Source organism: Lytechinus pictus, chromosome 8, assembly GCF_037042905.1.
Source record: "Lytechinus pictus isolate F3 Inbred chromosome 8, Lp3.0, whole genome shotgun sequence".
Classification (NCBI taxonomy): Eukaryota; Metazoa; Echinodermata; class Echinoidea; order Temnopleuroida; family Toxopneustidae; genus Lytechinus; species Lytechinus pictus.
In genome coordinates this window covers 14,071,909-14,099,430 of record NC_087252.1, presented here as the reverse complement: position 1 = coordinate 14,099,430, position 27,522 = coordinate 14,071,909, and the positions used below count along the sequence as shown (strand labels likewise).

Here is a 27,522-nt window from a genome sequence, read left to right as displayed (position 1 = left end):
CAGACATATCAATCGTAACAGTGTCATCAGCTATATCACATTCAGAATCATTTGGATTGGTATGTTTCACCTTTTTCTTGCTTTTAGGGGTGCGCTTCACTCTGGCGCCATCCCCCTTACCCGCCATGATCGGACACCGAAGCGAACGTAAGGCTTAGGCGGGAACAGTATACACACGGATATATGTGACGATCAAAAGTACATATGGGACTGAGAGAATATATATAGTTACGTTCAAATGCTGATCGTTCGGCAATGCAGATTTGCTGTTTCTCCCTCCAGATCAGTCCAATAACGAAAATTTTGTGGCAATTACATCACGAAAACATAGGTGTTTACAATCACAATTAAGTCAAGTCATAAAAAATAGAAAAGAAATCAGTATCTTCTTGCAAATCTTGGCAATAATCTCAGGACGCCAAGACCACGTCACATCACGTCTATCTATCCGCTGTCTATTTCTTTTTGCCAAAATAAGAAAAAATCAATCAAGTTTAGTTATTCAAATCCATAACAACAACAAGAATAACATGAAAAAAACATCCGATGTTCATATCCGAAGATACGCTTTAGAGAGAAATGAATGATTATTCTTTTTGAAACCATTAATTGATTTCAATTATTAAAAAATTGTTAAAATATGATCATATTACCACTGGTGGGATGGAACACCCTATTAACAAAAGTTGTTTTTCGTCGGGGTCCTTTTATGTCATGTGTTAAAAAATATCATATACATAAACATTTCATTCATTTTCATCTTGAACCTCCACCCATCTGTTAAGTCCTGGAAAAGAATGTTTTTATTTAATAACAATATACACAAATTGCGAGGGAAACAAAAGGATTGATGGCATACTATAATCATCACTATAATCATCGATCATGATCAAACTTTTCATTTTTTCATCATCATTATTATAAATTTTCTACCCTAAATTATTGGGGGGGGGGGGATGATAATACAGGCCATCCCCCCCACTTGAAATATTGGGGGGGATATATCCCCCCATCCCCCCCGTGATCGACACCCATGTCTGTTATGATGTTATCAGCAAATCATTACACTTCTTCTCTTTTTTCTTCTACTAAAAAAAATAAAATTATGAATACTAGTATGCGAAAACCGAAGGTCTGTACCCGAAGACTACACCCATGCTCCTGTAATGTAAACTACGTGATCAAAGATGGCAGCGCCATGTGGACAATCGCCGCACAGCGTCGAAATTCATTTTGCTCAGAGACTTGCTTCAAATGAAAAGAAAATACGTGACAGGGCAATCAAACGATTGAGACACTGGATAGCTGCAAGATCTCAAAAGGATGGCAGTAAGTATGGGGTACTGTTGGAGAATTTCAACGAATCAGCTTGCATTAATTTTTTTTGCACGGTCCCATTCGTTCGTTTTCGTGGGAGGTCTTGTTGCCCCAAATAAATAAGAGTATAAAGACGTGCCAGGACACTTAGATCTAGGCCTAAGCATAATCATGAGCTAGACCAGGGGCAGCGGAACTGGGGGTGGGAAAGGGGGGGGGGGGGCAAGTGCCCCCCAAAATATTCCCTGTAGACTGTAGTAGGAAAAAATTCCCTTTTTGTAGCAATGTAGGTATGTGCGAATACGGGCGCATCGCGAGCGCTGGTTTTGGCTGCACGGTTTTCGCGCGGGTTTCGCTGCAAGTGGCATCGCCTCTGTCTGGGAGGCTCATCAAAAATGGGGTTTCATGCGCATGCGCACATAGTTGATGCAATCTCGTGCCTTGATACAGACAGTTGAAAATGTGCTCTTTCTGTACATATAAGTTTCAATGTGGATACTCGCCTGTGATTTGAAGTGTGGATATCGGAGCTTGAAAGTTCATCAAATTTTTGGATGCGCAAATGATCGAAATTTTTTAATGGTAAGTAGAACTACGATCCAATTATGTATCTGAATTGTTATAGAATATATTCAAATCAACAAAAAAATTAAAATTAAATTAAAAGATTCTATCGTTGAGCTGTCCAGATATAAGAGAAGCGAGCTACCCTTGTCACAGCCGGTCTCTTGGCAGTCGAGCTACCCGATGCGGTGGGCTCCCTTGAACCTTGAAGGAATAATCCCTTAAGCAGCTCTTCCAAGCTAAACTGGGATGGGATGTGCTGTGAGTGTGACAGAAGGTGATGGTGCAGACAATTTTGTTGGAATTCTATTTACAATAAAATTGGTGAAGTGCAAGTAAAAATCATGCTCCTAGTGCTTACAGCATCCTGGAACCTACATGAGGCTTTAACCCTCTGATGACAGGAAGGGCAGCCCCCCGGAAGACAGCAACTGATGGGGCAGTAACTGCTTTAGCTGGTAGATGGTTCCAGATACGAATGGTACGGGGATAATATGAAAATTTGTATGCATCAATCGTTGCTTGTGGTACAGAGAGTTTTAGCATATGATCTCTTCTACTGATGTATGGAGCCTGGGTTATGAAGTGTGGAAGCTGGATATTCACAAACTGGTGGTATATCTGATAGAGCATGGTGCTTTGTGCAAGGATACGACGTGTGTGCAGCTGGTCCCATCCCAAATTTGAGACAAGTCCTGAGGCTGATGTAGATTTTCTATAGTCGCGGGTCACAAAGCGAGCAGCTGTTTTCTGTACCCTTTCCAGGCTTGCAGCCGTAGTAGAGGTGTGGGGATTCCAGGCTTCAGCACCATACTCAAGCTGCGGTCGAACCAAGGCCATATACGCATTTGATTTGGCCTTTTCAGAACAAGGTGAGAGAGTTCTTCTCAGCAACCCAAGGGTTTTGCTGGCCTTGTTCGCAATAAGTTGACAGTGCGTATTCCATCGGAGGTCTTTGGAGATGGTGACTCCGAGGTATTTGTATTGGTCGACCTTTGCTATTACCTCATTGGAAAGCCTGTAGTTGTGTTGTATGGGAGCTCGCTTCCTAGTAATGGTAAGGGAAGCACACTTCTTGACATTAAAAGCCATAAGCCACTTTGCTGACCAATCTGATAGGGTTTGAAGATCTTGCTGCAGGATGGAGACATCATGTGCTGTGTTGATATCTCGGTATATCACACTGTCGTCTGCAAAGAGGCGCATCTTGGACTGGATATTTGCAGTGATGTCGTTGATGTAAAGCAAGAAAAGGGCAGGGCCGATCACTGATCCTTGAGGCACCCCAGATGTCACTGGCATCCAAGATGACCGTGATCCCTGAACAACAACTGCTTGTTGTCGGTTGGTGAGTAGTGACATGATCCAGTTTTGAGTGTCTCCTTTGATGCCATAGTATGCTAGCTTTGTTTGCAGATGGCAGTGAGGTACTCGGTCAAAGGCTTTCTTGAAATCAAGAAATATGATATCCGTCTGGCCTCTGCGTTGTAGGGTGTGTGCCCAGTCATGAGTGGCTGAGATGAGTTGGGTAGTTGTAGACAACTTCTGCCTAAACCCATGTTGTTCATCTACTAGGATGTTGTTTGCAGCTACATGCTTTGAGATGTGACTAAGTACTAAGTGTTCCATTAACTTACTGCAGATGCAAGTCAGGGAAATCGGCCTGTAATTTCCTGGGTCGCATTTATCACCCGACTTGTGAATGGGGGTCACCAAGGCAGACTTCCATTCTGTTGGAACAGTACCTGTATTGTAGCTCTGTTGGAACAGGAACCCAAGAGCCGGCGAGATTTCAATGGCTACAAGTTTAAGTAGCTTAGGAGGAATCTCATCCGGTCCACAGGCTTTGGACGGGTTGAGACCTGACAGTTGTTTAGCCACACCAGTGCGATGAACATGCAAATGTCCAATGTCAGGATAGTGCATAGAACCTTCCACAGATGTGTGACAAGCCTGTTGGTTTGTGAAGACAGAGTGAAAGTAAGCATTTAGGCACTCCGCTTTGTCTTTGCTAGTCATGTGGATACCCCTGTCAGATTTCAGAGATGGAATGCTGATGTTTTCAGACCTGCAGCATTTGACGTAGGACCAGAACATCTTAGGATTTTCTTGTAGGCTGTCTCCTATGATGTTATTCACATAGTTGTGGTGTGCCTGGTGAACAAGCTTAGCAACCATATTTCGGTGCTGTCTGTAGGCCTTCCATCTTAACGTACTAGGGCCCCTACGGGCTTTCTTGAAGAGCCTGTCCCGTTTCCTCATTTTCCTTTTCAGGTCAGTGGTTATCCATGGAAGGTGTCTTCGGGACTTGCTGAACTTGGATGGTATCAGATCTTCCATGCATTTCTTGAGGAAGACAGCTATCTTCTTCCAGTTCCCATCAACAGATTCAAGCTCTGGATTTGAAAGGAGGAAATCTGAAGAGAACTTTGCAACAGCATCTTTGATGTCTTCCTCATCTGCTCTGTGGAATTGGTAAATCTTCCTGGAAGGGGTGCGGCCTGTCTTAGGGTTACCCGAGAAGACAAAAGATACAACATTGTGGTCAGATATGCCTGGAAGTACTTGTACATCTGTAATAAGGCTTGGGTTAGATGTCAGGAGAAGATCCAGGGTGTTACCCGATGCAGGGCGGGTTACATCCATAACAAGTTGTACCAGTGAAAATTCCAAAAGGGTGTCGAGCAGGAGCTGGTGGATGCTTGCACGGCTCATACTGCTCAATATGCAGGATTCCCAATCAATATCCGGAAGGTTGAAGTCTCCTCCAATGATGATATTAGGATGACTTCTCCTGTGTTTGGAAACCACCTTAGATATAGAGAGTTGGAGTTCCTCAAGATCCCACCTTCCATTTGTTGGAGGACGATAGAAACTTGCGATGAAAAGAGGCTTTGCATTTGTGAACTGCAAATTACACCAAATGATTTCACTTTGAGAGTCAAATTCAGGGCAGCTGGATAATATGAGAGACTCATGGACTGCTATGAAAACACCACCCCCATGTTCATTTCGATCCTTTCTAAATACTGTGTAGTTGCATGGGAATACACTATATGTAGAAGTTGCTTCATCAAGCTTGGATTCGCAGCCAAGAATTACATCTGGTTTGTGATGATTGATTGTGGCTTGGAACTGAGTGTACTTGGCAGGGCTTTTGAGGCCGTTGCAGTTGATTATCATACCCTTCAGGATCTTTCTGCGGTTTTTAGAGGGTGAAAAGTTAAGCCGAGGTGGAAGCCTCGGCGCATGACCTGAGGTTGGAGTAGATGTCTGCAGATGGTATGAAGCATCACTAGATGTGTCACTAGTACTCAATAACTCAAAACGATTACTTGTGAAGAGATCGGATTTGCTGATCGTAGCTGTTAATTCTACATTAACACTTTCACATTTAGCACAGACCCAAGAGAAACTGTTAAACCTAGAAAGGACTTCATATGACTGCTCAGTGATGCCAATGCATGCAATATGACACCACATATTGCAGTTGTCACAGAGGAGGGCATGGTCATTGTCCGTGACATTTCTGTTACAAAACTCACAAGGGAATGTGTCTGCAGGTCCTGGATTTGTCTCAACTTGGCCGCTCAGAAGAAGGAGAATAGCAAGGTGACTAGCCATAGCAGAGTGAAGATTCAAAACTTAACAATTTAATTTTCGGCAGTCGAGCTACCGGTACCCGATGCGGAGGGCTTGGTGACGGGAGCGGTCGATGGTGAGTCGTTCATGCTGGATTGAACTGGATCTAAATTGTTTACTTGATAATATTGTGCCTTTTTCTGAAAATGTATGTCATTATACCGTAGATTGTTATTCTGATATTGATTTAAATATATACATTTTGTCACAAAAACATTCTTTCCTCCTAAGGTTATAGAGTCAACATGTTTTACTTTGATTGTTCAATCATGTTTTATCATTTGGAAACTGGATTCTTTTGGAAGTGGAATATTAATGTTGACTTATTAAATTAAAATGCAAAATCTATAGTGTTTCTTTTTTTTCTTTTGTAGAAAAAAAAATAATTTGAAACTTTTCAATCATGTTTCATTATTTTGAGACTGAATTTGCTTTTGAAAGGGGAATATCATAAATGTTGACTTTTTAATTAAAATGCAAAAATTGTTAATTTTTCAGTTTCTTTTTTTATATATTTTTTAAAGTTTCTTTTTTAAATTATTGTATTGTTTATTTTTTCATTTTTTGGGGGTCATATTTCATTATTTGGAGACTGGATTTGCTTTTGAAAGGAGAATATCTTAAATGTTGATTTTTTTTTATTAAAATGCACGAACTAGATGTTGTTTATTTTTTTGTTGTAATTTTTTTCACTCTTGTAAGAAAATACATGAAAACTCAGAGGAAAGAATATTTCATTTCCAGATGGGTCTAAGTCATGTATTTATGTTTTCTTTATTATTAATTTTACTATTTATTTTTTTATTCACTTTTCTCTTTTTAGGGGCGCAGGTGGGGGTTGTGTTTTGAATTGGAAAATGGGGATGGGATTGGTACAAGTTTTTGTGTCACTTTTGTTTCTCTTGTTTTTAGTGCTTGTTTGGAGCTTTGATGTCTGTTTTGTTGTGGTTTAGAGCTTTGTTGTATATTTTTCCTGGTTGTTTTTTGTTTTGTTTTGAAAGAAATAGACCACTCTTTTCCTTTTCTTTTGGCTTCGACTAATAATTTGAATTTATTTATTTTTCTTTAAAAAGAGAGCTCAAACAGGGCCTTAGTAATACAATGTATGTATACAAATATAAGACATTGACAACTGATAGAATATATTAAAACTTAATTTTTGATACTTGAAATAAATTGCATACAATTCTACATACATATTTTACACTCAGCTGCTCATTCCTTCTAAAAAAATGTAATCACATGTCCATTGTCTCTCAAATCAAAAGCTACATATTATAACAAACTGTTGAAACAATAGAATACATAAGGAATTGGTGAAACAATCAAAATCATCAGAAAAAAGCACACATATTTTTATTTGGTCATACAAAGTACAAAAGAAAATGTTTTATATGTAAAAAAGGACCCCCGTACATACACATATACAAAATTACAATACTAAGTTGAAAAAGAGCTTGTAATTTATATCAGAAAAACAAAGAAATACATTAGAAATTACAAAAACAAAACTTTAGACAAATTCATTTAGGAAATTATGTACATGATGCTGTCTTGATGCCAACTAAATTATATGAATTATCTATCATAATCACCTTCATTTGGCAAAAAAAGAGGCGAGTAATTGTGATTTTGTGTTATTTGCATAATTAATTAGAATTAATTAGAAGAAATTATTTTACACATAATAAGAAAAATTACAAGATGAATTGATACACATCAATTGAGCATTCTCTCACCTTTCCATTGATACCTAAATTACTTCATAGGACTCAAAAACAAAGAAGTTAGAACCTGTTGAAGACTTGGGTTCAAAATGGTCACAAAATGGTCACAAAAATGGGTTCTGTACTCCATTGACTTTACATTAAGACAATGACCACAAATTTGGATGAATATGCGCAACTTAAACTGGAATAACTTTCTAATTTCTTGATGAAAATTAAAGTTCTTGGTATCATTTTAAAGGTCTTTTTAAGAGCTTTCAAGTGATACCAAATTTATTCATATTTGATGATTTTCATTTTTTTTGTCACATACCTACTTTTTGTCAAAAATGGGAAATGCCCTTTTTTCAAAATGAATTGTGCCCTTTTTCAAAATGAACAACTCAAACTTAAAGATCCATCATGTCCATAGGCATAGCGCAAACACGTTCGTACTTCGTAGTGCGAGGTTAGTATAGCATACTAACCTCGCAATACGTATGAGTGGTTAGGGCCTGAGTTAGGCCCTATTTCATTTTGAAAAAAGGCACATTTCATTGAAATGTGCCTCTCTCCAATATGGGAGATTGTCTCCCATATTGGCCGTGCGCCTCTACTGCCGACCCTCTCAGTTTTTGTTGTAATATGGTACACATGGCCCAAGCACAAGACAACAAAAATTAGTCCAATCGGTCCGTCGGTTCTTGCGCTACGGCCCGCCCTTTCTCCTTGTGGCAAGACTTCCATATGTGATATGTCCCCTCCACCAAAATTGAAAAAAGAAAATATAGGTTAATCAAGAATTATCTAACATATATCTAAGAGATTTAGGAAGGAAAAGTTGGATATATACCAAAATATGGCTTTATTGTGTTAAAATCTCGAGTGTGCTATTCCCAATGGCATCGGTTTATTTAGTCAGAAAAATGAATACCCAATACTCTTCGAGAGTAGACTAGTCGTAATATTGGTTGATAAATGTTATGAAACCCATGGCTTTCAACAATTCCTGCTAGCTCAGTGAGTATAGGCGACAGACTGGAGATGGCTTGTTCTGCAGTGAGAGGTTGGAATTCAAGTTCCAACTGGAAGTGAGAAGAAAAATAAAGGAAAAGAGAACAAAAGAAGAGGGTTTTAGAGAAACACTTTTTAAATTAGTGGATGGGACATATGTACATTGACAAAAATGGGCGTGACCTTCAACTTTCAATGGCCGTTGCATCGTAACGTCTTGACCAATTTTCATGAAACTGGTACCATTCAAGAGGAAATTTAGAGAGGAATCCAAAACATGCATCAAATAATGTATTGGAGCGATTTATAAAATATCCGTTTGCATCAAAAGGCCCTTTTGGGCAAATAAGTGCCCTTTTTGCCTTTGCCCCCCCCCCCCCCGAAACGAAAATACATTCCGCCGCCCCTGAGCTAGACCAAAACAAAAGAACAATATTTGAATCAAATAAATATCGTATTTATTTCTGTGGTAAAAATAGAATGTTGAATGTTAATGACTTATCTTTGTCATAAAATATAAAAGTAAAAATATGGTAGCTAAGCTAGGTAGGAGGATCTAGACCGATAAATAGGTCTATTTCTGTCAGGGGTATGCTCCGCTGAGACTTCGTCTGGCTCCGCGGCATCCCCTTCGTCAATAGACTGATGATGGCCATTGTGCTCAAAATTGTGGGGCAAATAACCACTGCTTAACTACATGTACAGCGTCTATGGAGAAAAAAGTGCGCTAAAATAAAGATAATTTTATATTTATTACATTCAGCTTACTACCTTTCGGAAAAATATGCCAGAAAATAGCGAATTTTGATAATAAACAGATCAGGGTCAGCAAGGTTTTTCTTTGATCCCTAGATTGCCATCAGCGCAGCTACAGCTGAGCGTACGAACGTGCCAGCCAATCCGCTGGTGCTGTAGCTGACGGCGATCGAGCCGTCATGGATGGAAAAATATGAAAAAAATAAAAAATAGAAATACATAAGAAATTCATGAAACCATGAAGAAACAAGAAAAAAAATTGTTAGGAAAACAATACATTTATGCAGTAAAAAAGAGTTAGGAAAAGAATGCATTTATGCAGTAAAAAGAGTATCGATTCCTAAGTTTTCGAGTGGTCGCTCAACCATGAAAGTGTGAAAATTTGGAAAGTGCGTTGTGACAAAAATGATGAATGATAAAAACATTAGCAATTAAGTAACATTTTAAACCAAATTTTTTGCCCCCAGTATTCACTTCATAACCCCTCAAAATGGGTCTGTGACATTGAAAATGCCCCTTTCCCCCCTTTGATGCGTGCTCATTCATCCATAAATAAACAAATCGATTTCATTTTCACCTTTGAAAAAAAGTTCCACCACATTGAATAAGGGGTTACTTATTCCTAAACATATATGCACCCATAGTGTACACAATGTCTATTAGAGAGGAAGTCAGAATTTCAACAAAAGTGAAATAAGGGTTTGTTTCATGGACGGTTTTTGTTACTTCTGCGAACAGTTTTTTCATGAAACTTCGCACATGGCTTCAGTGTGAGACTAAGCAAAAGGCGTGCACGTACACCAAAATAACAATTCGATACGGCACAGAATGGGGCCAAGGCCTTGAACTTTCTTCTCATTTGCATAATTTTTTAATCCTGTGTGCTCACTGAAGCATTAAACATCAGGATTTTCATAAAAATCAAATCAAATGAACTATGCAAGAAGGTTTGTGACAGATATCCATAGTTAGCAATTGCATTTTTTTCCAATAACGTAAAAAAGAGCTAATTTACATTCCACATATTCATTCAAGCGTGAATGTTTAATTAAATGCCTTTGAATCATTGAAGCATGTTAATTGGTCATGAACATAACGAAAAAGGTTGAGAAAAGATTATTTCAGTTACCAAATTGGAACAATACTTGCCAATGATATTTGAAAATCATGTTTGTTTTCATTGAATGTTCATTGAACCGTGAAATGATGAATATTGTTGAAGATACTCTCAAATGTGTAAAAAATCAAATTACAGTAAATTTTGACTGTGTTTATTCAACCGTGAAATTAAGCAAAAAAAAGTTGTATCGTCTTTTAGACCCCAAAATAATTGCTTGGTTGTTCACACTTGGACCCCATGTCGATTGAAGGCCCGATGCTAGCATGCCATCAACTTGACTTCTGTGCAAATTCTATGTGATAGAGTTATTTTGAAGATACGATCCTAAATTTGTGAGAACGTTTGAAAACTCGGAACAAAACAACAGATTTCCTCATTTTTAGTGCATTTTCCGGCGACCCCGCCTCTTAAATTTGAGCTAGGACGCTGCCCGCTCTGGAAATATGGCACAGAATATTCATTTTTAATGGTGACATTTGACTTTTTAAAGGTAAAGTCCACCCCAGGAAAATGCTGACTTGAATAAATAGAGAAAAATCAAACCAGCATAGTGCTGAAAATGTCATCAAAATCGGATGAAAAATGAGAAAGTTATGACATTTTAAAGTTTCGCTTATTTTTCACAAAACAGTGATATGCACAACTAGGTGAGTCAGTCGATGATGTCCATCACTCACTATTTCTTTTGTTTTTTATTGTTTGAATATTTCATTTTTTATAGATTTCACAATAAGGATCAACTTGACTGAACCATATGGTATTAAACAATGCTAATTCCACATGTTCAGGGAGGAATTAATCGTTGTATCACTTGACAATGAAGAGAAAATGAGAATATTTCATATAATTAAATACAAAAGAAACAGTGAGTGGATGACGTCATCGTCTCCTCATTTGCATACCAGCAAGGGTGTGCATATAACTGTTTTGTGAAATTAAGCGAAAATTTTAAAATGTCATAACTTTTTTATTTTACATCTGATTTTGATGAAATTTTCAGTGTTATGCTTGTTTGATTTTTCTGTTTTTATTCAAATCAACTTTTTGTTGGGATGGACTTTCATGCAGTGATTGCTAGTGCCTGTGTATATTGTCATGTACATGTGCGATTCCTGTCAGCGCATGGGGGCGCCTTCGCGTAATAAAAGAAGTGTCAAGGTAATTTTGTGAATTATTGTCTCTATTTCCGTTCTTTTCTGTTTTATATTGTTGATGGAGTTGTTGTGATAGTCATACCAGGAAGGGTATTTTCTTAAGCTTCCCTCCCTGATATGACAATATAACAATGTGTTTGGTGTGTGTTGTGGTGATTGATTGTGCCAGCTTGTGCAATAAGTTTCGAATAGAGGCACATGTCGAATTCAGGGCGCATAACTCTACGTGTAGATCTACACATCTCTGTCTTGTTTGCATGCCATTCAGGTCATTGTTTCAATAAGAATTAACATTCAAAACTATTTTGTTTCTTCCAGATATCAGTAATGATGAGCTCATGAAGTTATGGAAGGGTTTATTTTACTGTATGTGGATGTGTGATAAACCTGTCATCCAAGAGGAGCTAGCCGATCAAATTTCAGACATGGCTCACTGCTTCAGACGCCCAGGAGAAGGTATGAAAACGTTTTATTTACCCAGGCAATTATAACAGTACTCCATGCTGAAAATAATATTATTTGAACAGATTTATAAAGAAAAATCAGACAGTCAGAACACTGAAAATTTGATCAAAATCGGACAAAGAGTAATCAAGTTATTATGGCATTTTAAAGATTTGCATTATTCCGGTTAAACAGTTCTAGGTATGAATATTCAATGAGCAAACTGATGATGTCATATGCCCACTTGTTCTTTTGAATTTTTTTTTAAAGATACCACTTCACTTTTAGGTAATACAATTAAAAATAATCTTATACCCCAAGAAATTGCTACAAAATGTACCATGCTGTGTACTGGATTCCTCCTTTTGGAAGACGAGTCATTGTCAAAATGTGAGAATATTTCTCCAGAAAACATTAATAATATGAATGAAATTTACAAATATTGAATTTGTAGTGTGTGAGATCCTTTTATTTACGATGACCAAAAGGTTATGGAAGTGAAAATAGAATAAAAGGGGTAGTAGGTGTGACTGTGATCTATTTATTTGTGATGAGCAGCAAGTCAGCGTAGGAAATACATGGGGTGACGGGTGATTTCGCTCTCATGACAGCCTTATATGCTTTTAACACTGCACTTTTTTTCGTTAACCCACTTTGTTTTCACACTACGTTTTAGCAAAGTGGGCTAGCACGGTAAATAGTATGGTACTATCTGGCCCTGCAAAAAGCAGGGTTAGCCGGCTTATTGTGCTAGCACCACAATTGTGGCGCTAAGGGATGCAGTGAGAAACGAAACTGGGCTAAGGAAAAGTGGGGCTAAGCATTAGCTAATCACTGAAATTGCACGTTAATCGCTGTCTGTATGGTAAAATCATCAATATTCATGAGCTGTGTGATAGTCTGGGGTTAAGGTTTTAACCCCGGCTAAGCAAATAGTATGGGGTTTAGAAAGACAGTGTGAATCCCCAAAAAGATAGTAAGGGGTTAAGGATAGTATAAGGTTAAGGAAATGCAGTGTGAAAAGCATATTTATCACCCATAAAGTTTCCCCAAAATAAATGATTTGGGACGACCATTCTTTATAGTGTTGCCCCAAGAACTGTCACAAACAATAATTCAAGAATATTTAGAAAATCAATCTAACTATTGCAGAATAATGATATCTGCTTATTACTGCATAATTGCTTGTTTCCCCCAAAAAATAGCCCTCCAAATGAATTATTTAGCACACCCAAAATTCTGCAATTGCCCAATAATTGAAAAAAGATGGCCCCTAAAAAGTAAAAATTATTTCCTTTCCTGGAGCAAGTTGTTACAGTGAGTGATAAAAAAATATATCTAAAAATATATCTCATGTTTATCTCTTTGTAGCTTGCCTTTTCTATGAAACCTTCCTTGCTACCATGCGCCGTGAGTGGATTGGCATTGATCACCTTCGTATGGACAAGTATCTCATGGTAAAAGATTTCTTTTGAATGAACCTATTGGGCAATGTCTAATTATGCAATGAAACACATGTCCATAGACCCTTAGGCTGCATACATGCAAAGTACATGTATGTGGCAGGCCTGCCAACTCCCCTTTTCCAGGAGTAACTCTGTTTTTAAGATTTTTTATCAGCCAAAATGAGGAGCACTCCGTTTGTCTATTTACATGTATGTAAGATAAAGATAAATCAGCCCATATATGGATTTGTGCGGTGGGATATAGGTGTAAGAGTAGAAATTTAGCAGAAAAAATTGCGCCGTGCAATTAGGTATCCTTTTTTTTTTCATTTTTCAAATGTTTGCAGGTCTGGTGTGGGCTCGTTTTCTACCAGGTTAAGTACTTAAATATTAGCAAGATACATTAAATTAACTCAAACTTTTCAATGTGGAAAAATACACTGAATAGAGGTACAAATTGAGTATTTTTCTTTCATAGCAAAATTGTCTCCTCTGTGTGTATGGGTGGGGGGATGGGATTAATAAATTTCTTTGAAAAGTTGCTCATGATTTAAGGACAACTGGAATTTCAGGTGCTAAACTGACATCCAAGGGTTTTCGTAACGTTCTGATTGTGACCAGCTGTATTGTAAATTCCATTTTTTTGTCTTAGAGTATCTATCAAGTATCTTTTTGCCATTTTCATGGAATATTTGTATCACAGCTTATTAGGCGCAGTTTCCGTCAGATGCTGGTCGTACTACATAACAACGAATGGGAGGAAGAGTAAGCATCATTTTCTTTTCTTAGAGGGAGTGAATTGATTCACTACCGTTTGTTTCCCCATTGACTCTGTGTTATAAATTACTAGCTTTAAAGTATACCTTTTGAGATAACTGAATAATATAGAGAATAAATTAGCTCATAATTTCATTTTTATATATAGAGAAAGTTCAATATTTTGAATGTAAAATACTTGTTTTGCCAATTGGTTACATCGTAATTATTGCGGTATGAATGTATTGAGCAGTGAATTGGAGTGTGAGTATTCAAGTGTGCCTATATTGGAAGACTATACTGCTCATTGTGTTGCATTATGGGTAAGTAACCTGGCCAGATTTAAGTAGTTTAGGACTTGAGGTGGTGCTATACTAAGGCTACTAATTTGTATGCATCGTCTGCATCATCATCATCAACATCATCACTATTCACCCTCATCAATTATCATCATCATCAACATCATCATCATCACCATCATCATCATCATTATACATTGTCATCATTATTGTCATTCATCATCATCATCATCATTATCATGATTCATCATCATCACCATCATCAACATGATCATGATCATCATCATCTTCATCATCATCATCATCATCACCATCAATCATCATCATTCATCATCATCATCACCACAACCACACTCATTACTGTAACTGATTTTCATCATTTCTCTTTTATTTTATTCCTTTTTTCATTTTTCTGATAGATTGGTCAAGTTGTTTCTGATGTCATTAAGTCGTTGCGCCCTGAACCCTGACATGGATGCATGTCCTGACGGCCTCCGTTACCAGCTTGCTAACGTCTACCTGGATGAGCTTGCAAGGGAAGGCACAGAAGATGTAAGTTAACAGCAACACTGCACTCTATTGTCAGAAGAAAGCAATTTTGTGAATACGGGAGGAAGCAACTGGTGCTCAAACATATACATAAATGATGCTATTTGTAAATTGTAAATATCAAAAATTTTAAGAACTTTAAACTTATAGAACAAAGGTCCGGATGGTGTTCTAGGGTTGGAGTTATGAATTGCTCGTAAAGCTCTCTTCTGTAAGACAAAGACTCTATTTAAATGTGTTTGAGCACAGCTACCCCAAGTCATTGTACAATGAGATGAATGTGGTTTAATTGTTGCATTATCAATGTATAATATAATTTGACATGGTATGAAATGTCTTATTCTAAATATAACACCAATAGCACAAGATATTTTTTGTAAAATTACATTTACATGAGAAGACCATGACAGGTTTTCATGACAGGTTTTTTTTTACATTAAGTAAAACTTGATGAGTAGACAGAGTGTAATTAGAGCAACATGGCATGAGAATAATCGGGCATTAACCTGAATGAGAAATGAGACTAATTTGGTACCCATTTTTTAATTTCATTCTTTTCAGCTGAGTCCCCAGCAAGCATCAACATTCTTATTCCCTTATGCAGAACTGGTTGCAAAGACTCTCAAGTAAGTTGTTGATTTTTGTTTGTAGGATTTATATAAAGTAGACTCCGCATGAGTCAAATTTCAAGTCAATTAATCGCCTAATTTGGAGCATTATTTCAGACCAGATTATGCACAAACTGTCTTATTATATATTTGAAAAAGTCAAATTTTGCCCAAGTCAAACAGTTTCTCTGGTCTCAAGAGATTCAACTAAGGCAGAGATGCTTGTACATACAGTGTACATATATTGCAGTGATTGTATCATAATATTAGAAGGCTGGAAAATACATGTAATAATAGGAAGAGATCTGAGAAAATTACATTGCCCCAACCCGGATTTGAACCCGAGATCCTGGCTTGCATGCTCACTGCTCTACCAACTGATAAACATGTGCACATATTTTCAATCATTTTTTTATCATTAAATTGTATTTCTTACCGAGATCTTGCCTCTATCTCATCCAAGGAGCTTTTCACAAACATTAACATTCATCGATGAGTGTTATAAGCTATTGAAATCTTTGCATGTGATTGGCTAATAAGGGTAAAATATGAGTAACAATGACTAACATAGAATGTTGACTATGGCACGGAATAAAAAGAATAGCAATGATTTGCATTACTTCAAACAACATTATTTTTTATTGGTTAGTAATGAGTGAATGGATAAGGTATATTTTTAGCAATGATCTGGATCAGCAAGTTTCTTATTTCCAATGGCAAACCTTTGTGTTGCTGCCCCAAGTTGAATTAAATCAGATATCATTAATCAAATGAAAGTTAAAGTGCATTGGTATAACATCCACAAAATTGAACTTTTGATCCAAATGCAAAGTGTAAAATCAGTAAAAGTTATTTACCTCAAAATTTTTGACTGATCACTTCGGTCTACTTCAGGGATGTGACCTGTCTGGTCTTCGCCAGAAAAGACGTCGCGTCAAAGAATTGGGTCGTAAACTCTTAGAAATTTATATTAGCCCCTGACAAGAATCAGCGAAGGTTGGTGCGCCCTTATGTAGAGGGCTTCCTTCACTCCTCTTTCAAACCATCTGTCCTCCCTGTCTAAGATCTCCACCATGTCGAGGTCCACGGTATGTCCAGGCGATCCAATGTGAATGTGCTGCGAAACTTCCGATGACACGGAGCATGGGCGACAATATTCCAAAAATCTAGTTTTCAGGGAACATTCTGTTTCCCCTATGTAGGATTCTTAGCACACACCACCAGAAATTTTTCCTTGGCAGGGAATCCAATATATTTCACCAGTATTAGAGTGACCTTCCATTGACAAATCATGGGGAAATCAAGTTCAATCTCAGAACAGAGTAGGGATTCAAGTCTTTCACTCGGCCGCATGCCTGGGGGTGTTATGTAATAGACGCCGGCATGTCTAGGTCTATCTCGGAGAGCAATAGTTATTAGACTAACCAACCAGAAGTAAACTGCGTGTTTTCACTTTGAAACATGTAACTTCACAGAGGATATTTATTTTGGTTTAGCAATCAAGATACCTGCTAAGAGTCTACGAATTGGGATTGTTGGAAACTAGAACTGCGACAACCCGAAGTAAATAACGATCATTAGTTCGGTCAAATTTGTGCTGTCCGAACTTTTATCGTATTAGTCTGACGGGCTCTCATGATGGACAGATTATATTATGCAAGTCAATTGACCTTTTGCAAATTTCCTATTGATTCAATTACCCCATGATTTGTCAAAGGCAGCTGGCTTTAAAAGGTTCTTCTTTTCAGTCTTGTGTTCGGGAGCTACAAGGAACTGCTTCAAAGTTCTAGTTGGTCTGAAGCACTCTCTAAATCCATGTTTATGAAAGTTCCATTATCCATAATATTTTGGTTTTCTAATGTCTTCCACAGTAAGAAGCTACGTGATGTGATCATTCAGGATATCTTCCAGGATGTGGTTGAAAGATCAAGTGTTGGAGAGGCTGAAGAAGATGAGGATGAAGGGATTGCTTCGGACGAGGACAGGAACAAGACTTCAAAGAAAGGTGAGAATAGTATAGCATGTAATGGACCCTTATCTACTATTTGCTTGAGACCATGTGACCAAGCAATTATTCAGCCTAATGATGAGAGTGGGCTATACGGCGGTGAATTGACTTGTTAGTATTTTCTTTAGGGAATAGTTATATTTAGAGTTCCATTTACCATAGATATCAACATGAAGTGACACCTATTTTGTTGTCTCGGGGTCAGACAAAAAAAAGTGTGCCAGCCCCAAGTCAAAAATGGTCGCCATTTTCCTAGAAAGTCTTACTTTTTGCCTTCAGTTTTTAATTTTGTAGAATTTTCGCAAGCATACAGGGAGAGTCACAGACCGGTAACCGATAGGATTGATTCCATGAATGCTTTGAGTGCTGTTGATTTTTTCGCAAGCATACAGGGAGAGTCACAGACCGGTAACCGATAGGATTGATTCCATGAATGCTTTGAGTGCTGTTGATCAAGCAGTGGCTCGAGCTTAGGGCAAAGCGCGGTAATGATAGTTTGGCTTTGTATCCTATGGCAAAAGAGACTGAATAAATGTGACTGCTAAGATTATTATTATATGATTTTCTGCTGTTAATATACATGGTTTCCTTTGTTATTTTTCTGTGTTTTAAAATTCTTGTCAACAGCTGTAAAGCAGAGGAAAAGGAAGAGGAAAGGAAAATTTGATGATGAAGAAGATGATGACGACGAAGAGGAAGAGGAGGAGGAAGATGATGTTGATATTTTAGAAAAAGTCATGTTTCCAGAGGAGATGGTCCCGCCTCTTGAGGTAATACAACCTTTCTCATATTCCCATGCAGAAATGCAAATGAGGCCAATTCAATTTTAATCTTTTCCTTTCATATGAGTTTCATTATTATTCATGTGGAATTTTACCTTGTGAAAATACTTTTGTAATCTAATTCACAATTAGTTGTCAAACTACGACGCATGGAGATATTATTGTTTACTTGTTTTTAATTTGAATAAACCATTTATCTATCTAGTTTTATCTATCTTTTCAAGAGTTTTTGGCTATATATATCATCCTAACCGATATTTATATTGTTATTTAAAATTTTTATGATTAAAATTGATTGCTTGCATGGTATTTATGATCAGACAGTGTCACCAACTAATTTCATTAAAAAAACCACTTCAAAAGGAAAGAAAAAATTTTTCCTTCTTTTTTTCACATCTTAAATCAGACATACAGAAGAAACTAGACCAGGAATGAACAAGTTGTAGACTTGACATGAACTAAGTTATGATACAAAAAAGTGTTAATAAGTCTGTTCTTGATTGTCCGGTTTTAATCAAATTTTATTGGAAGATTGATCTTACAGACTTTCACACGTAGAAGTATGTTATCGAGGTCACCATGAGGGGTCATCAAACTTTTGAGCCGAATGCTACTTTTTGTTCAGCTGGTTTCCATTATGGCCCATATAAAATTTCCCCCAAATTTTTCCAGTTTAGAATCAGTGTGGATCACAGACCTTTTTAAAGCCTAATGTTATGTCTTTTAGCACTTGTCATCCATTAAAAAAAGGAGATAATATTTTGTTTTGAGCAGTAACATTGCTGTCATTTTCCCTTATTACAATTGCACAAAAACAAATTTCCCTTTCATTAACATGAAATTTAGTATAAAAAAAAAAAATCTGTCACCTTGTTTTAATTTCAGTATGATTATGGGATGATTGCAGACAAGTTGTTTGATCTCGCCAGTGAGAAGAACATTCCAACCCGTAATAGAAAACCAATATACAGAATGGTCAAAAGGTAAGTTCTTTTTGATGATGATAATTTTTTTTAGAAATAGTCACTAGAGCCCACGTTTTGAGTCCTGTGATTGCTCTAGTTTAAGCCTTTATAAAGATTCAGCTATGTGAGTTATATATTTACTATATCTTCTAAGGGGACCAGTCTACTGCCATGACCTGAAAGCCTGGTCCATCCTGATCATTAGATTGGCGGAGGCCAGGATAGGAATCAGTTGAAATTGGGAGCAGCGGAGCAACAGTTCTTTTATGCAGATCTTCCAGATCAGAAAATGGCCGTTTTGAATCGTTGGGGAAAGCGAGAAGAGGATAACTGACACGGCACACAGTCTTGGGATGAGCAGAGCTATGTTTTTCTGGACGTACTAATAACGGCGCATGGACATGAGTTCCACAAAAAATGTTTTTGTTGCAATATACTGTACAGGATTCCCAGCTTATCAGGGAAATCAGGGGAAATTATTTAACTTTTTTCCAGTCAGTGAAAAATCAGGGAATTTGATAAAAAATACCTCCAAAAATGCCTCAAATGAGGGAATTTTGATCAGCCCAAAAGTCGAAAGCACGGTAGTCAGTCAGACTCTGTTATATTTTGTGGCATAACATCCATTGAATGACTGGTTATGGTGGTACTAATTAGTTTTACATTTTTGTTTTTATACTGAAAATACATGTAATTCACTGCAACAACTTAGAAAACATGCGAAACTGGGAATGGGTTTAAATAATTATCCGGGACGTTTTGAACTTCATCAGGGAAAAATTAGTGAATTTTGTTTTCCCTGAAAAGCTGGGAACCCTGATATATATTTCTTTGACTTTTACCCCTGATCCTGCCCAATCTGTAGGATTACCAAACTGGAGCAAGAGCAGTACAGAGGAACAGGGGCCTAACATTCCAATCCTTAAAATGATTGTTGACTGAAATTTTTTTTTATCAGTTAATTCTTTGCAAAAATTTGCATTTTGCTTTTGAAAATATGTAGCACCCTTTTGGTAATGTTTTATTCCTTTAATTAAAAAAAAAATTCTTTCAAAATTTAGTTACTGCATATTAGCAAGCTTATTTTTGAAATTTTCGGCCCATTCCATGTTGCTTGACAGATAATTGTTTACCCAAAAGAGAAAAAGATATAGTTTTTGTATTTTGATGTACACACACAAATTATGCATTCACATAATAGTAAAATTGCAATAGTAACCAACACTTTTAAGGGGATAACCGCATGAATTTATTGTCATCAAAAAGACTTGACTTATGCAGATTCAACTGTTTAAACGTTCTTTAAATATTTTTTTTTTTTTCTCTTTGTTGCGCGATTTTTCAGGTTCCAGAGCTTGGCCAAAGGAGTGTTCCCGATGCCGGACCTCCTGAAAGAGATCCGGGAAGACAGGGACACCGACTACCTCAAGGAAGAACTCCCCTGGTGGAAGAAACTGCAGGAGAAGGAGAAGAGGAAGAACAGGAGGAGGAAAAGGAGGAGGGGAAAGAAAGGTGGTAAAGGTGAAGGAGACGGTGGAGGAGATGATGATGATGGGGAGGATGAAGGGGAGGAGGATGAAGAAGAAGAGGTTGTGGTGAAGAAGAAAAAGAAGGTACAACAGGAAGACGAGGAGATGAAGATGGACAGTAAGAAAAAGAAAAAGAAGCAGAAAATGATGACCATGACTGATGATCCCAAGGAAGATGAGTCAGAAAGCCTTGCTCCTGCTGATGTTGACTCTCAGTTCACAGAGTTGAAATCAATGAGCGCAAAAGGAAAGAATAAGAAAGGAAAACGGAAAGGTGAGGACAAAACAGTTATTGAAGAAGCTGTCCTGTCAGAAACTGCATTCGCTGGAGAGGATGTGGAATCGGAGCCAATCCCTAGCGTCAAAGACGGAAACCAGAAGAGGAAGAAGAAAAAGGGAAATGCTAAAATCACCAATGTGAACCTAGAATTTTCTGAAGGATCTCAAACCAACTCTGATATTGACTCTTGTCTTGGTGAAAACAAATCAGACAATGAGACAATTGAAGGTTCGGCACCTGTCGAGCCTCACACTCCAAGGACTAAATCTAAAAAGAAAGGGAAGAAGAAGAAGGAGGGTTTGGCTATGAGTGGGGAAATTGAAGATAGCAATGAACTGGGTTTGAACATTGTATCAAAAGCCACAGAGTTTATATCGCCACAGAAGGAGGGGTCACCCAAGCCATTCGCAGCTTTTGACAAGGTCTCTACCCCTGTCGCTTACGTGAAGAAGGCCAAGAAGATGACGGAACCCAGTACACTTCCAAGGACAAAGGCAAAGGTGAGTGAATATGATTTCTTTATCCTAGGAAAAAAATGAGGGGTTGGCCATTTTGCCTTCTGGACAGCCAAATTACCCTGTAGAATTTGCGAATTGAATATTTTGGGGAGACCATCTCTCCTAAGGTTGCCTCGAGATCTACCACAAACAATATTCAAGAACATTTCTAAAATGAATATTCTACATACTACATACAGTAGAATAATGAGATATGCTTTTACAGCAATATTGTTCGTTGAGCAAAAAAAGTAGTCTTTGAAATAATAAGAATAGCTCCCAAAATTCAGCAGTTGCCCAAATGTGGCAAAAAAAAATATTGCTCCTAAAAATGACAAATATTTCCTACCCTAAATTCCATAGGTGATGTGGATCAGTAGACTAGGCCCTATGCGTGAATCTTTCTTCTACACTAACTATTGGTGACATTTTGATCACCATTCTCCTTATTTATAGTAGGTGGATGCCTGCTGTGTTTTCTTTCTACCAATGACAACTTTCCTTTTGTGCAATATTTTGTTTATGTTTTTAATGAAAAACTGCAGATTTCCTAAAAAATTCACCTTCTCCTTGTGAAATATATTATATACATGTCTATTCATACAATGTTCCCACCTTAATAGTTTAGTGCATTCTCCTCAGTACTAACTTTCATTTTACAAGGTTGACATCCCTGACATAGCATCTGACCTTGCTGCCAGAGATTGATTATGTTAAAAGATATTAATATAGAAATTATCATGAGATATATTATCACAATGTTCTGTAACTGATTATTTATTTTTTGCCCTCATGTATGTACCCCTTATATCCTCCTTTAGAGTCGGGTTGAAACACAGTTCTCCCCACCAATGACAAGAAAGAGAGTGAAGATAGCATTGTCTAAGAATGAATTCCAGCGTGAGTATACCTTATCATGTTTCCAAGAATAATAGCCAACCCACACCTTAAGTACTTGGGCGTAAATGTTCACATCTGAATGGTACGCGTTTAAAACCCTAATAGACATCAATAGCAACCTTATGACTGGCGCTGAGATGGCTTTTTTGTAATTTACCAAATATCTGTTTCCTATATGCTCGAATGCCAAATTGTTTTTGCCAATTGTGATTAAATCTCACAAACATAGTTTTTGCACATATGATGATAATAAGATGTATAGGTATTTGTATCGTGCACATATACACCAATTTAGGTGCTCAAGGTGCTCCTATATTACCCTGGATAACCTTGTCTACCAATTCCGGTGCCCTCAGCTCTTTGAGGAATTATTTCCTGCCGGTAGCCATTTGTCTCACTAGTGTTGAGAATAGAACATTGTTGATCAATTTCTTGTGGAAGAAATTGAGTGGTTTTAAGGAATGAAATCATTGCAATTAATGGTATTGAGTAATTATATACAAGTGAAATACTTGTAAATATTACAAAATGAAGGGTAAGTGGAACCCACTTGAAATTTGATCGCTAAATTGATCTGGTTGATTTTTTTCGCAAATATTTCTTGTATTTATGGTTCCTGGTTCTCTGTCTGAAATCAATGCAAGTTGTATTATTCTTCTCTCTTCGATCCAGCTGCCACCGACTACAAGCAGAGGATCAAACAGAGTCCGGGTGTCCCATTCGATGGAACTAAGAAGCCAGCATTCTCTGTGTTGAAGCAGACACCCCCAAAGTCAGAGGTCAAGGTGCCAAAGGTCAAAGGGTCAGCAAAGAAGCAAGGCAAGGTTGGCAAGAGGAGACCTAAAGCTACAGACTTCTTTTGATCACATGGTCAGAGATCGGGGGGGGGGGGGTCAAAGGGTCATCAGGGAAGAAAGGCAAGATTTGACCGAGGAGACCTAAAGCTACACACTTTTTCTGATCAGAAGGTTAGAGGTCAGGGGGTCAAAGTTTAAAGGGTAAAAAAGAACTAAAGCAAAGAAATGTTAGCAAGAGGAAACCTAAAGCTACAGATTTGTCATATGATTTGGATAAATTTTTTTCAATTTGATTTCTTGTTTATTAGATTTATTTCAAGCAAATGTAATGTTTGAATATGACCACATGTAAACAGTGAGGAGCTTTCTTTTTTGCATGGGAAATGCAGTTGTGACATTGAAAGTGGCGATTGAATTTGCAACATCCAATGGCTCAGATGTAGCATTGATATAAAAAAGATGGATAGAGCGATAACTCGCTCTATTTTAACCCTAAAATGGCCGGGGGGGGGGGTGAATCAACCCCCCCCTCAACATTTTCTGCGATCATTCCGCCGCGCGAAATTTTTTGACCACGCCACTCACAGAGTTTATACTTTTAAGTCTCGCGCATCTTTTGAGACCAAATTTAAGACCCCCGGGTACGCGGTTCCGAAATTACGCAACATTTTGTAAGTGCATGTCAGACCAAAAATTGTTCCAAAACGTGATTTAGTGTACAAAGTCAATGCAAATTGAGTTTTCTCATCTTATTCATAAAGATATTATTATTTTTACTTTATACAGCTGAAAGCAATTGATTTTAGCATAATTATGCTTCAAAAAAGTTGTGCAATAAATCTGGTGAAGAAAACAAAGAAAAACAAAAGGTTGAAAAACAAAGAAATACATAAGAAATTCATAAAACAATAAAATACATAGGAAAATGATTTCCAAACCGAAGTTTTTTTCAATTGCCATTGTTAAGAATGCTACAAAGAATATTTTTTACAAAAAATTTGCATTCTAGGAGCTTTATTTAGTGAATTACATGTAGAGCAAAAAGTATGATTTATGCATAAATTAGCATAATTAATTCATATAAAATGAAATCTCATTATTTTGGAAAATTTTACCATACAGCCTTGTAGATTACATCGCACACTACCAGCGTGCAAATTTTTGCGGCGCTCGCGCGATCGGCGGCTGAGATCTCAGGGGGGGGGTTGAATCAACCCCCCCCCCCCCCCCCCCGGCCACAGAACAGCCAAAAAAGCCCGGCCTAGTTAGGGTTAAGCCACAGGAAATACTTGAAGTACTCCAGAGAGAAGGTTAAGTGTGCACAAAGTTAAACAATTTTGTCTCTTTCGTTGCATGTTTTTCACTTGTTAGTGTGGCCCATATACTGTTAATTGTGTCATGTATTACTTCTCCTCTGGCTTCAATATGTCTGTGGCATTATTCCACAGGCTCTATCCATTTTGTCATATCGATGATATAAGTTTGTTAGCTGTCTTAAGAGCATTTGTCATCCAAAAAATGAAATGTCAGGATTCCCACAGTCATGGAAAATTTTGTGGTCAGTGAATTTGGAAAATTTGTGAAAAGTCATGGAATTGCATTTACCTCTTGGCTATGGCAGCTTTCCAGTTTGTCATGTCTCACAACTCTCATACTCTGTGATCATAATTGGTGTTCCTGATTTCCATTTTTCCCAGTTTTGTGACATCCCAAATTCTACATAACTCCCGCGATGTCACGGGAAGTCATGGAAAGCAGCAATTCAGTCATGGAAAAGTCGTGGAATTCTGTTCTCAAATTTCTGTGGGAACCCTGAATGTACTATTATTTTAGGGGAGGGAGAACAGTACTTGCTGTTTATAAATTAATTATCAGTTACGCTAACATTTTAATATTATAGGGCACTTATTCAATTATAGGTTTTGTATATGATACAAAATATTGTGAACTTGTTTCACTCAAAAAAACCCAGTAGATTCTGCATACGTCAACTTGAAAAAATATGCGTGTCATTTACATCTAATCAATTCAATGTGATCTAAGTCAGCGCTTCTCAACCTTTTTTTACTCGAGGACCACTTTGACTCTCAGATTTTTTTTCAAGGCCCACCTACCAAAATTTTAAGATAGCGATATGACTACTTGTCTCAACTCAAAGATAGACAATGATTATAATGAGCATATAAGTGCGTATGAAATCCAGTAGCCCGGCCTTTGAGCCCCTCCTCCAAAAATAATCCAACCATGACAACATAACAACTTAATAACAAGAATGATGAATACCTACAACATTCGACACACATTGTTTTAATATGGCTTTGCATGACTGCCAGGCATGATGAATTCAAATTTAATATATTCAGGGTCATATTTTCTTACAGTTACATTAAGAGATTTTTCAATTTGTTTCCTCCCTCGCCATTTTTATATCGCCTTAAAAAAGGTCAATTTTGATGAAAATGTGTTTTCGTAAATTTTGAACACAAAGCCCTGAAGCACGTTCGAAACAAACAGTTAAAAAAATAACTGCATCCCCAAAGGTCCGGTAAAAGGACGACAATTAACTAAATTATATACAATATGCATACATGATAAGGTTCACATCAAAGTTAGATCGAGACCATCACAATCTGTATGCATATTGCAACATGCATAAAGCATGCTTTAGCTTTGTTTGACCCACATAGACCGATCAAACATAACATATTTGTGCTGTCGGACAGGTTCAGGTCTGTGAAACATACTATAGTTTTTCCCCCATTTGTTTTCTTCCTTTGGAGCTTCTCGCGGCCCACCTGGGAGAGCTTCGCGGCCCACCAGTGGGCCGCGGCCCACCGTTTGAGAAGCGCTGATCTAAGTCAACAGACTTCTGTGGTTTGAATAATTTCAACCGAGGCAGTCACCTGTAACCACAAGTAAATCATTTGCTTATTTCAGTGATTCAACTAGTATAGCGATCAAGTTTCACTCGTGAACGTTCTCATATTAATTCAGACTTTCCGATTGAGATTTAAGATTTAATTTTGTTTTTATTTCTGGTCATAGAGTACAAACAAAATAACATTAGAAAGTCAAATATATCATAAAGCCTGCCGGTCATAATAATTCATAAATATAAAGAAGAAACAAAAAAGAATCGGCTTTGGCAACGATAAGTATAAGAAAAGAGGAAAAAGGGCTTGACAAGAATGCTTGTATGAAGGGCTAGCCCTTGTGACTTAGTTCCAAACTGTAGGCATTTCAAAAGTCTAGCAATGCAGCAATTTTTTATGTTTAATTTTCTATTAATATTATATGTAAAATCATCCTGATATTATCCATTATTACTTGATTATGAGGTATGCAGGCTTGTAGCGGGATACTTCAAAGTCTGTCATGAGATTTTATATAACATAGATTACAATTCGGTGATACCGGACTTTGTTATGAAAAGCAATCAAAATCTGTGTAATATATACATGCAACTCATCTTCAAGATGATGGTGAGCCCTTTGAACATTATAGCAGATGATGATGATCATGATGATGAACTTTATCATTGGGACTTGGCGCAATTTAATTTTAAAATCAAGCCAAAATCTGACACCGTATAATGTACTGTAACTACATCTTTTGGACTCGGCCTATTAAACTTTAAAATCAGATCAAATTACAAAAGTTATTTTGCTTGATTAGCTGTAAATCAGAGTGAGATAATTATTTTTCTTCATAAAGCCAAAGAGGAGTATGAAGAATAGCAATTAGACATTGGTGTTTTGGTTGACAAGGATATTTTTTGTTGAATACAAAAATGTTTTATTCTGATACTTTGTATTTGCTGACTGGCTCTCATTAAATGTGGCATCAAACAACATTCAAACAGTTGCTCTTCTTTTTAAAACTAGAATTGGATTTGGATTTCAATCACTACCAAGCTTTTCCATCTTTTGAACCCAAAGGCCTGTATTCTCTGGTTCAATTTAGTTCATGTGGTATAACTATGGATATTCAATAATGACATAAATCTCTAATGGTAGAGGCTCGCTGAATCAGCTCATTTACTCTCAAATCATTGTTAAAGGACAAGTCCACCCGAACAAAAATGTTGATTTGAATAAAAAGAGAAAATCGAACAAGCATAACACTGAATATTTCATCAAAATCGGATGTAAAATAAGAAAGTTATGACATTTTGAAGTTTCGCTTAATTTAAAACCAGTTACACGCATATCCTGGCTGGTATGCAAATGAGGAGACTATGACGTCATCCACTCACTATTTCTTTTGTATTTTATTATATGAAATATTCTAATTTTCTCATTGTCAAGTGATACAATGATTAATTCCTCCCTGAACATGTGGAATTAGCATTGTTTAACCCTATCTAGGCCAGGGGGGGGGGGGGCCTCCG

At 37.3% G+C, this 27,522-nt stretch overlaps 1 protein-coding gene across 1 annotated transcript; it reads left to right on the top strand.

Annotated features, from left to right (window-relative positions):
* On the top strand, positions 1-26,991 carry LOC129267141 (ribosomal RNA processing protein 1 homolog A-like). Its single transcript, XM_064103618.1, has 13 exons — positions 1-59; positions 1,117-1,329; positions 11,592-11,729; positions 13,089-13,174; positions 13,866-13,927; positions 14,637-14,769; positions 15,328-15,392; positions 17,246-17,379; positions 18,010-18,152; positions 19,050-19,147; positions 20,475-21,438; positions 22,257-22,335; positions 23,008-26,991. Exons 2-13 carry the CDS (start codon positions 1,188-1,190, stop codon positions 23,196-23,198), a joined length of 2,235 nt encoding a protein of 744 aa, XP_063959688.1. The 5' UTR covers positions 1-59; positions 1,117-1,187; the 3' UTR covers positions 23,199-26,991.
* Positions 26,992-27,522: the final 531 nt, after the last annotated feature.